The 12,500-nt window shown below is 39.8% G+C and overlaps 2 protein-coding genes across 3 annotated transcripts in view; one reads left to right on the top strand and one right to left on the bottom strand.

Annotated features, from left to right (window-relative positions):
* LOC307132052 (uncharacterized protein) overlaps positions 1 to 12,500 on the bottom strand; it is a gene marked incomplete at both ends in the record, with an annotated part of 279,581 nt that overhangs the window by 189,797 nt on the left and 77,284 nt on the right. The window lies entirely within an intron of this gene.
* LOC307131461 (cytochrome P450 1A1-like) overlaps positions 294 to 12,500 on the top strand; it is a 13,529-nt gene continuing 1,322 nt past the window's right edge. For both annotated transcript variants that reach the window (XR_013817170.1, XM_079825128.1), the window contains exons 1-7: positions 294 to 364; positions 2,633 to 3,496; positions 5,079 to 5,205; positions 8,550 to 8,639; positions 8,743 to 8,866; positions 8,948 to 9,034; positions 12,481 to 12,500. The exon at positions 12,481 to 12,500 is cut by the window's right edge. Coding sequence is in view for 1 of the 2 variants with exons in the window: in XM_079825128.1 (XP_079681254.1) it covers positions 2,657 to 3,496; positions 5,079 to 5,205; positions 8,550 to 8,639; positions 8,743 to 8,866; positions 8,948 to 9,034; positions 12,481 to 12,500 (1,288 nt within the window). In the remaining variant the exon portion in view is untranslated. The remainder of the gene's footprint in view (positions 365 to 2,632; positions 3,497 to 5,078; positions 5,206 to 8,549; positions 8,640 to 8,742; positions 8,867 to 8,947; positions 9,035 to 12,480) is intronic.

The raw sequence follows: 12,500 nt of genomic DNA, 5'->3' as shown, positions 1-12,500 counted from the left end.
CATTATTGCTGTATGAATATATAACGTGCATTTATGCGTTGATTGTGAAGCTGTTGTATCATATAAATCCTAATATTAATATAATTAATCATAATAGTATTCATGCATCAAAATATTGCACGTATTCATGTCGGGTGTTTTGTAGCTTCACATGTTTTTTTTAAAAGAGATTGATCATTAATAATAAAATCACGGATTCGCTCTCATTCACGAGCCTCCAGCGTGACGTCACGCGACGAGCAGCCAATCGCGGCGCGCTCTTCTCTATAAAGCGCGCGCCCGCCGGCTCCTCTGCACTTCAGCCCATGATTGAGTCTGGATACACTGATTGAGCAGAAGAGGAATAATCATCCGGTCGCTCTGTGTGAGTCTTCAGCTTCTTCTGGCTTGTGTTATTCAGTGTTGTGTGTTTTTTTTATTTTTTTATTTAGATCTAAACATAAACTTTATTTCTTTATGTATGCATGATTTATTCCTTTATTCAGAAAGGGTTTCAGATGTAAATATGAATTGCACTGCATGCAAGAGTTTATTATTTATTATCGGCACTTGTTGAATGTTGAGGTGTGTGAGTGAGTGTGTGAGTGTGTGTGTGTGTGTGTGTGTGTGAGTGAGTGTTTGAGTGTGTGTGAGTGTGTGTGTGTGTGTGTGTGTGTGTGTGTGTGTGTGTGTGTGTGTGTGTGTGTGTGTGTGTGTGTGTGTGTGAGTGAGTGTTTGAGTGTGTGTGTGTGTGTGTGTGTGTGTGTGTGTGTGCGTCTCTGACCTTGAGACGTTTCTCTCCATGTGCAGTTTATCATTAATGGATTTTGCGAAATGCAAATAACCAAACAATGTTCAGCAGTTAATCTGCACAGATATATCAGAAGTAGAGTTCAGGTGCTCAACCCTTCATGACCACAGGTGTGTAAGTCCAGCTCTAGGCCTGCAGACACTTCACACACACCAGTGAGAGAATGGGCCGCTCTCAGGAGTGTGTGTGTGTGTGTGTGTGTGTGTGTGTGTGTTCGCTTCTACACACACCAGTGAGAGAATGGGCCGCTCTCAGGAGTGTGTGTGTGTGTGTGTGTGTGTGTGTGTGTGTGTGTGTTTGCTTCTACACACACCAGTGAGAGAATGGGCCGCTCTCAGGAGTGTGTGTGTGTGTGTGTGTGTGTGTGTGTGTTTGCTTCTACACACACCAGTGAGAGAATGGGCCGCTCTCAGGAGTGTGTGTGTGTGTGTGTTCGCTTCTACACACACCAGTGAGAGAATGGGCTGCTCTCAGGAGTGTGTGTGTGTGTGTGTGTGTGTGTGTTCGCTTCTACACACACCAGTGAGAGAATGAACCTGTGCAATAAGGCCAAATATTATACTAAATATTTCCACGCTCAACTGTTAGTGGGATTATAACAAAGTGGAAGCCATTGGGAACAACAGCAACTCAGCCACAAAGAGCGGGGTCAGCGCATGCTGAGGGTCACAGAGCGGGGTCAGCGCAGGCTGAGGGTCACAGAGCGGGGTCAGCGCATGCTGAGGGTCACAGAGCGGGGTCAGCGCATGCTGAGGGTCACAGAGCGGGGTCAGCGCAGGCTGAGGGTCACAGAGCGGGGTCAGCGCATGCTGAGGGTCACAGAGCGGGGTCAGCGCATGCTGAGGGTCACAGAGCGGGGTCAGCTCATGCTGAGGGTCTCAGAGCGGGGTCAGCGCATGCTGAGGGTCACAGAGCGGGGTCAGCTCATGCTGAGGGTCACAGAGCGGGGTCAGCGCATGCTGAGGGTCACAGAGCGGGGTCAGCTCATGCTGAGGGTCACAGAGCGGGGTCAGCTCATGCTGAGGGTCACAGAGCGGGGTCAGCTCATGCTGAGGGTCACAGAGCGGGGTCAGCGCATGCTGAGGGTCACAGAGCGGGGTCAGCTCATGCTGAGGGTCACAGAGCGGGGTCAGCGCATGCTGAGGGTCACAGAGCGGGGTCAGCACATGCTGAGGGTCACAGAAGTGGCCAACTTTCTGCAGAGTCAAGAGCTCCAGACCTCCAAACTTCTGTGACCTTCAGATGAGCTCAAGAACAGTGTGTAGAGCTTCATGGAATGGGTTTCCATGGCCGAGCAGCTCATCCAAGCCTCACATCACCAAGTGCAATGCAAAGCGTGGGATGCAGTGGGGTAAAGCGCGCCACCACTGGACCCTAGAGCAGTGGAGACGTGTTCTCTGAGTGACCAATCACGCTTCTCTGTCTGACAATCCCATGGACGAGTCTGGGTTTGGCGGTTGCCAGGAGAACGGGACTTGCCTGACTGCATTGTGCCAAGTTTGGTGGAGGGGGGATTATGGGGTGGGGTTGTTTTTCAGGAGTTAGTTCCACCAAGACAATTTCATGCTCCCGACTTTGTGGGCCCAGTTTGGGGACGGCCCCTTCCTGTCCCAGCATGACTGCTCCAGTGCTCAAAGCGTCTCCATAAAGACATGGATGAGGAGTTTGGTGGAGGAACTGGAGTCCTGACCTCAACACCTTTGGGATGAATTAGAGCGGAGACTGAGAGCCAGGCCTTCTCAAATCACAAATGAAGAATCCCCATAAACACTCTCCTAAACCTTGAGGAAAGAAGAGCTACCATTTTGATATCTCTGTCTCTCTCTCTCTTGTTTTGCGCAGGTAACCGATTCTCCGAAGACAGCGATGCCTCTAACGATTCTCCCCGTGTTGGGCCCGATCTCGGTGTCCGAGAGCCTGGTGGCCATCATCACCATATGTGTGGTGTATCTGCTCATGCGCCTCATGCGTGTGAAGATCCCCGAGGGCCTGCAGAAGCTCCCGGGGCCCAAGCCTCTCCCGATCATCGGGAATGTGCTGGAGGTGGGAAGCAACCCACACCTGAGCCTGACCGCCATGAGCAAGTGCTACGGCCCCGTCTTCCAGATCCAGATCGGCACGCGGCCCGTGGTGGTGCTGAGCGGGAACGAGGTGATCCGGCAGGCGCTCCTGAAGCAGGGCGAGGAGTTCTCCGGCCGGCCCGATCTCTACAGCACCAGGTACATCAGCGGCGGGAAGAGCCTGGCCTTCAGCACGGATCAGGTGGGGGTGTGGCGCGCCCGCAGGAAACTGGCCCTGAGCGCGCTGAGGACGTTCTCCACACTCCAGGCGGAGAGCGGCGGGTATTCCTGCGCTCTGGAGGAGCACATCAGCAAAGAGGGCCTGTACCTGATCGACCGCCTGCACGCCGTCATGAGGTCCGACGGGAGCTTCGACCCGTTCCGGCACATCGTGGTGTCCGTGGCCAATGTGATCTGCGGGATCTGCTTCGGCCGGCGCTACAGCCACGACGACGACGAGCTGGTGGGTCTGGTCAACATGAGCGACGAGTTCGGGAAGATCGTGGGAAGCGGAAACCCTGCGGACTTCATCCCCATCCTGAGGATCCTGCCCAGCGCCTCCATGAAGAAGTTCCTGGCCATCAACGCTCGCTTCAGCAGCTTCATGCAGAAGATCGTCAAGGACCACTACGATACCTTCGACAAGGTGCGCTTCACACACACGCTTCACACACACGCTTCACACACACGCTTCATACACACGCTTCAGTCATGCTTCACACGCATGCTTCACACACACACGCTTCAGCAGAATTAGTGACGCAAACGCTTCACACACACGCTTTACACATGCTTCACACACGCTTCACACATACGCTTCACACACGCTTCACACATGCTTCACACACACACGCTTCACACACGCTTCACACACACGGTTCACACACACGCTTCACACACGCTTCAGCAGAATTAGTGACGCGAGCGCTTCACGCACACGCTTCACGCACACGCTTCACACACACACTTCACACACACACTTCACACACGCTTCACGCTTCACACACACGCTTCACACACACGCTTCACACACACGCTTCACACGCGCTTCACACACACGCTTCAGCAGAATTAGTGACACACACGCTTAACACACACGCTTCACACACGCGCTTCACACACACGCTTCACACGCGCTTCACACACACGCTTCAGCAGAATTAGTGACACACACGCTTAACACACACGCTTCACACGCGCTTCACACACGCTTCGCGCTTCACACACACGCTTCTCACACGCGCTTCACACACACGCTTCAGCAGAATTAGTGACACACACGCTTAACACACACGCTTCAGACACGCGCTTCACACACGTGCTACACACGCACTTCACACACGCGCTTCACACACGCGCTTCACACACGCTTCGCGCTTCACACACACGCTTCACACACACACTTCACACGCGCTTCACACACACGCTTCACACACACGCTTCAGCAGAATTAGTGACACACACGCTTAACACACACGCTTCAGACACGCGCTTCACACACGCGCTTCACACACACGCTTCACACACACGCTTCACACACACGCTTCACACACACGCTTCACACACACGCTTCACACACGCTTCAGCAGAATTAGTGACACACATGCTTCACACACACGCTTCACACACACGCTTCCCACATGCTTCACACACACGCTTCACACACACGCTTCACACACGCTTCACACACGCGCTTCTCACACACGCTTCACACACACGCTTCACACACGCTTCCCACATGCTTCACACACACGCTTCACACACACGCTTCACACACGCTTCACACACACGCTTCACACACACGCTTCACACACGCTTCCCACATGCTTCACACACACGCTTCACACACACGCTTCACACACGCTTCACACACGCGCTTCTCACACACGCTTCAGACACCCTTCAGCTGAATTAGTGACACAAACGCTTCACACATGCTTCACACACATGCATCACACACGCTTCACACACACGCATCACACACGCTTCACACATGCGCTTCACACACACACGCTTCACACATGCGCTTCACACACACACGCTTCACACACACACGCTTCACACACACGCGCTTCACACACGCGCTTCACACACACGCTTCACACACGCTTCACACACACACACACGCTTCATACACAAGCTTCACACACGCTTCACACACACTCTTCTACAGAACTGGTGACACAAACGCAGATGTTTATTCGGCTGTGTGTGTTTCTGTGTTTCAGGACAACATCCGTGACATCACCGACTCGCTGATCGACCACTGCGAGGACCGCAAGCTGGACGAGAACTCCAACGTCCAGGTGTCGGACGAGAAGATCGTGGGCATCGTCAATGACCTCTTCGGAGCCGGTGAGTGCTGGAGAAGCGGAGGGTCAGGGATGCAGATATTAGGGCTCTCATGATCCGATATCAGCTCTAAGAACACCAGCATTTGACTAAAACACACCAGAAGCACATACAGCTGTAGAGTTACAGTCACACTCACACACACACACTCACGCATGCAGCCACACACACACACACACACACACACACACACACACACACACATGTTTGTTTTTGTGAAATGTGAGGACATTCCATAGGCGTAATGGTTTTTATACCGTACAAACCATATTTTCTATCCCCTTACACTGACCCTAAACCTACCCATCACACACACACACACACACACACACACTGCCCCTGCCCCTAAACCTAGCCCTCACAGGAGACTGTGCAGTTCACTTTCTGTGAAAAAAAAATTGTTCTGTATGATTTATAAGCATTTTGAAAAGTGAGGACATGGGGAACGTCCTCATATTTCACCCTCTTTTTGTAATACCCATGACATTATACACATTTGTGTCCTGATATTTCACAAAAACATGCCCACACACACACACACACACACTCTCACGCATGCAGCCACACACACACACTCACACACACACCCACACACACACACACACACACACACACACACACACACACACACACACACACACACACTCACAGGTGCATGCATGCACACTCACTCACGCCCACACTTGCACACACGCACACACACACACACACACACACACACACACACACTCACAGGTGCATGCATGCACACTCACTCACACCCACACTTGCACACACGCACACACACGCACACACACACACACACACACACACACACACACACACACACACACACACACACACACACACACACACACACACACACACACACACACACACACACACACACACACACACACACACACACACACACACTGTAAATGTTAAAATAGTGGCTCACTTTTGTGTTTCCCTCCAAGTTTTTGTAATCAGGCTCTTAGAAATTATATAATTTGGCTTTAGATTTATTGGACAATATATCAGTTATCGGCTTTCAAATACAGTGAGGAAAATAAGCATTTAAACACCTGCTATTTGGCAAGTTCTCCCTCTTAGAAATCATGGAGGGTCTGAAATTGTCATCGTAGGGTCATGTCCACTGTGAGAGACATAATCTAAAAAAAAATCCAGAAATCACAATGTATGATTTTTTTAACTATTTATTTGTATGATACAGCTGCAAATAAGTATTTGAACACCTGAGAAAATCACTGTTAATATTTGGTACAGTAGCCTTTGTTTGGTCAAAGGTTTCCTGTAGTTTTTCAGCAGGTTTGCACTGCAGGAGGGATTGTGGCCCACTCCTCCACACAGATCTTCTCTAGATCAGTCAGGTTTCTGGCCTGAGTTTGAGCTCCTCCACAGATTCTCTATTGGGTTTAGGTCTGGAGACGGGCTAGGCCACGCCAGAACCTTGATCTGCTTCTTCCAGAGCCACTCCTTGGTTCTCCTGGCTGTGCTTTGGGTCATTGACCCAGCCTCGACCCATCCTCAATGCTCTAACTGAGGGAAGGAGGTTGTTCCCCTAAATCTCATCCTCTCCTTAATACAGTGCAGTCGCCCTGTCCCATGTGCAGAAAACACCCCCACAGCATGATGCTGCCACCCCCATGCTTCACAGTAGGGATGGTGTTCTTGGGATGGTACTCATCATTCTTCTTCCTCCAAACACGTTTAGTGGAATTATGACCAAAAAGTTGTATTTTGGTCTCATCTGACCACATGACTTTCTCCCATGACTCCTCTGGATCATCCAAATGGTCATTGGCAAACTTAAGCCGGGCCTGGACATGTGCTGGTTTAAGCAGGGGAACCTTCCGTGCCATGCATGATTTCAAACCATGACCATGTCTTAGGGCGTTTTCACACCTACCTTGTTTGGTCCGGATTTTCGGACTTTTCAGTTTGGTCCGAATGAAAATTACAGGTGTGAAACCTCCCCCGTACCACGGTCCGGACCAAACTGACGAAATTTGGTCCGACGAAAAGAGGTCGTCTCGGTCCGGATCAAACTGAACAAAGGTTCGGTTCGTTTCTAGTGTGAAAGCATTTTCTGTATGGTTCGGACTTTCAGACCATTTACAGGAAGTTCCTGTTTATGTTTAAATATTATATCGTTATTTTTAAATTCAATCTAGGCTACATTGATTATGAAAAGTGAAAATATGCGCAATATGTCACTAGACAGAAAGTCAGAAATAATTTTGAACGAAATTTTGTATGATTTTGCTTAGAAAGCATTTCTTTAATGGGAATTTCGTTTTGTATAAATTGTATCTTAATTTTAATCAACGTTTAATCAGATAATTGCCTGGATTTAATAAATAAGTAGCAAATAGTCTATAGCAGACAATAATGGCGGGAGCGATCACATGCTTTACACATGAACTGGAGCGTCTTAAATAAACCGAAACTCATCAGGCTACTTGCCTCACAAACATGAGAAATATGTGTATATAAAGCTTGAAATGTCCACTTTTAAACGTAACGAATAAAAAAAAATAGTCAAGCAATGCGAATGTTCAATAGTGGCAAAGACGATATGCGTCCGTTCATTCACTCTTGTCAAAGATGCTGACGTCAGACGCACGTCCGTTTACAAACCAATCAATGTCCAGATGTCGCCCACATAGATGATGACGAGTGGATGCAAGTGCGTCATGTAAAGTTCTTTAGTGCGCACACATAATTGCAATGAGAAACCAAACCAAAACTAACCGAATATATAAAAAGTATCAAAACATGAACTTCGGTTCGGACCTTGGTGCGGACTTTCAGGTGTGAAAACGCCCTTAGTGTATGACCAACAGTAACCTTGGAAACGGTGGACCAGCTCTTTTCAGGTCATTGAGCAGCTCCTCCTGTAGTTCTGGGCTGATTTCTCCCCTTTTTTAGGATCATTGAGACCCCGCGAGGTGAGATCTTGCATGGAGCCCCAGTCCGAGGGAGATTGACAGTCATGTTTAGCTTCTTCCATTTTCTAATGATTGCTCCAACAGTGGACCTTTTTCACCAAGCTGCTTGGCCATTTCCCTGTAGCCCTTTCCAGCCTTGTGGAGGTGGACAATTGTGTCTCTAGTGTCTTTGGACAGCTCTTTGGTCTTGGCCATGTTAGTAGTTGGACTCTTACTGATTGTATGGTGGACAGGTGTCTTTATGCAGATAACCACCTCAAACAGGACCATCTAATTTAGGATAATAAATGGAGTGGAGGTGGACATTTTAAAGGCAGACTAACAGGTCTTTGAGGGTCAGAATTCTAGCTGATAGACAGGTGTTCAAATACTTATTTGTGTGTTTATCGGCAGGCTTCGACACCATCAGCACGGCTCTGTCCTGGGCTGTGGTGTATCTGGTGGCGTATCCGGAGATCCAGGAGCGGCTGCAGAGAGAACTGAGTGAGTGTGTGTGTTCAGATGTGCTCAGAGAACTGAGTGTGTGTGTTCAGCTGTGTTTAGAGCTAGCGCTGCTGCGGTCGCCGCTAATGCGTTAATCTTTCAGGTGAGAAGGTGGGACTGGAGCGAACGCCTCGCCTGTCCGACAGAACCGAGCTGCCGCTCCTCGAGGCCTTCATCCTGGAGATCTTCCGCCATTCCTCCTTCCTGCCCTTCACCATCCCTCACTGGTGAGTGGAGCGCCATCACGAGTGTGTGAAGGTGTGTGTGTGTGTGAGAGAGCTAACGGTGTGTGTGTGTGTGTGTTTCAGCACATCTAAAGACACGTCGCTCAACGGATTCTTCATTCCCAAAGACACGTGTGTGTTCGTGAACCAGTGGCAGGTCAACCACGACCCGTGAGTTCATCATGTGACCGCTCACTAAACACATTTCATTCATATTCCTGTTAAATAAATGTTCTTGTTTGTAAAGCAGGGTAATAAACGTTTAGAGAAAAACATGTAAACGTGAAAAAATATAATATTTAAAGATAATAATTAGGCTAAATAGATAAAAAAAAATAGTAAATTAAAATTTGATTAAAATAAGCAAATGGATTCAAATATATTAATTATATTAAATAAATTAAAAAAAGTTTGGAGAAAAACATGTAAAAATGAATAATACAATTATTTAAATAAATAATAATGAGATTTAAATAAGCAAATACATGATAAAAATACATTTAACTGTACATTTTATATATACACATTTTATTTTGTTTAACTTAATAAATACTAAACATTTTCCTAATAATATTTTAAACTGGTATGGAATATATAATCTAATAATTTTATTAAAATAAGCAAACAATAAAAATAGATTAAAATATATTAAATAAATAATATTAAATAAATATAAAAATATAAAATATTAATTAAAATATTAAAATATTTATAATATAGTAAAAAAAATTAAATAAGCAAAAATAAAAATTTGATTAAAATAAGCAAACAATAAAAATAGATAAAATAAATAATATTAAATCCATTTAAAAATGTATTCAATTAATGAATTTATTTCTATTAATATAAATAGTAAAACATTTTTTAAATAAGTAAATAATAAAAATACATGTAAATACATTTTAAATATATTTTTAATTAATTTATTATTAATGTTTGTAAGTGTTTGGGGTTTAAAACTGGGTTGATTTGGCGAATATTTTAAACTGGTATAGAATTTAATAAACCCATTCCTGAATACCATAGTACATGTTTTTGGGTTGTAAACATGCAAAAATGTCAAAATAAATAATACAAATATAATATTTAAAGATATAAAAATAATAATTAAATAAAAAAATTGTAAATTAAAATAAGCAAACAATAAAAATGGATTCAAATAGATAAAATAAATGTATAAATTAATTAAATCATAGTACATTTTTAAAAGTTTAGAGCGTGAAAATGAATAAAAAAAATTAAATAAATTGTAAATAAATCTTTTTTTAAATAAGCAAACAATAAAAATATATTTTACATATACTTATTTTAAATATATAAAATTTATTTTATGTAACTTATAAAATATTATTAGGAAAATATTTAGTATTTATTAAGTTACATAAAATACATTTTATATATTTAAAATTAGTATATGTAAAACATATTTTTATAGTTTGCTTATAAAATATTATTAGGAAAATATTTAGTATTTATTAAGCAAAGAATAAAAATGGATTCAAATAGATAAATTAAATAAATGTGAAAATGAATTCAAATTAATTATTTCAAATAAAATAAGCAAATAATAAAAATACATGTAAATTAATTTTTTTTAAAAAGTACAGTTAACCGGACAGTGCTGTATTTAAATCTTATATAACTATAATAAACCCATTCATGAATACCATAGTAAATGTGTAAAATACCATGGCAATGTTTTTGGGTTGTAAACATATAACTTAATAAATACTAAATATTTTCTTAATAATATTTTATAAGCAAACAATAAAATTGGATTCAAATAGATAAATTAAATCAAATTAAATACATAATTAATTATTTCAAATAAAATAAGCAAATAATAAAAATACATGTAAATTAATAAAAAAAAATACAGTTAACAGTACAGTGCTTTATTTAAATTTTATATATACTCATTTTAAATATCTTAGTTTTATTTGATATAACTATAATAAACCCATTCATGAATATCATAGCAAATGTGTAAAATACCATGGCAATGTTTTTGGGTTGTAAACATAATAAAAATATAATATTTAAAGATGTAAAAATAATAATTAAATACAAAAATAGTAAATAAAAATAAGCAAACAATACAAATAGATAAATATAAATCACTATAAATTAATTAAATCATAGTACATTTTTAAAAGTTTAGAGAGTGTGAAAATGAATAAAAAATATTAAAATAAATTGTAAATAAAAAAATTATTTAAATAAGCAAACAATAAAAACACATTTTACATATACTAATTTTAAATATATAAAAAATGTATTTTATGTAACTTATTACTTAATAAACATGTACAAATGTCAAAATAAATACTAAAAATATAATATTTAAAGATATAAAAAATAATAATTAAATACAAAAATAGTAAATAAAAATAAGCAAACAATACAAATACATTTTACATATACTAATTTTAAATATATAAAAATTTATTTTATGTAACTTAATACTTAATAAACATGTAAAAATGTCAAAATAAATAATAAAAATATAATATTTAAAGATATAAAAAGTAATAATTAAATACAAAAATAGTAAATAAAAATAAGCAAATAATACAAATAAATTTTACATATACTAATTTTAAATATATAAAAATTTATTTTATGTAACTTAATACTTAATAAACATGTAAAAATGTCAAAATTAATACTAAAAATATAATATTTAAAGATATAAAAAATAATAATTAAATACAAAAATAGAAAATAAAAATAAGCAAACAATACAAATACATTTTACATATACTAATTTTAAATATATAAACATTTATTTTATGTAACTTAATACTTAATAAACATGTAAAAATGTCAAAATAAATACTAAAAATATAATATTTAAAGATATAAAAAATAATAATTAAATATAAAAATAAGCAAACAATACAAATATATTTTACATATACTAATTTTAAATATATAAACATTTATTTGATGTAACTTAATACTTAATAAACATGTAAAAATGTCAAAATAAATACTAAAAATATAATATTTAAAGATATAAAAAATAATAATTAAATACAAAAATAGTAAATAAAAATAAGCAAACAATACAAATACATTTTACATATACTAATTTTAAATATATAAAAATTTATTTTATGTAACTTAATACTTAATAAACATGTAAAAATGTCAAAATTAATACTAAAAATATAATATTTAAAGATAAAAAAAATAATAATTAAATACAAAAATAGTAAATAAAAATAAGCAAACAATACAAATACATTTTACATATACTAATTTTAAATATATAAAAATTTATTTTATGTAACTTAATACTTAATAAACATGTAAAAATGTCAAAATAAATACTAAAAATATAATATTTAAAGATATAAAAAATAATAATTAAATATAAAAATAAGCAAACAATACAAATATATTTTACATATACTAATTTTAAATATATAAAAATGTATTTTATGTAACTTAATACTTAATAAACATGTAAAAATGTCAAAATAAATAATAAAAATATAATATTTAAAGATATAAAAAATAATAATTAAATACAAAAATAGTAAATAAGCAAACAATAAAAATAGATCAAATAAACAATAATAATGAATTAAAATGAGTGCGCCTGTCCTCAGGGAACTGTGGAAGGACCCGT

This window comes from Gobio gobio (assembly GCF_949357685.1).
Source record: "Gobio gobio genome assembly, chromosome: 9".
Classification (NCBI taxonomy): domain Eukaryota; kingdom Metazoa; phylum Chordata; class Actinopteri; order Cypriniformes; family Gobionidae; genus Gobio; species Gobio gobio.
This window is presented reverse-complemented; position numbering and strand designations above follow the sequence as displayed.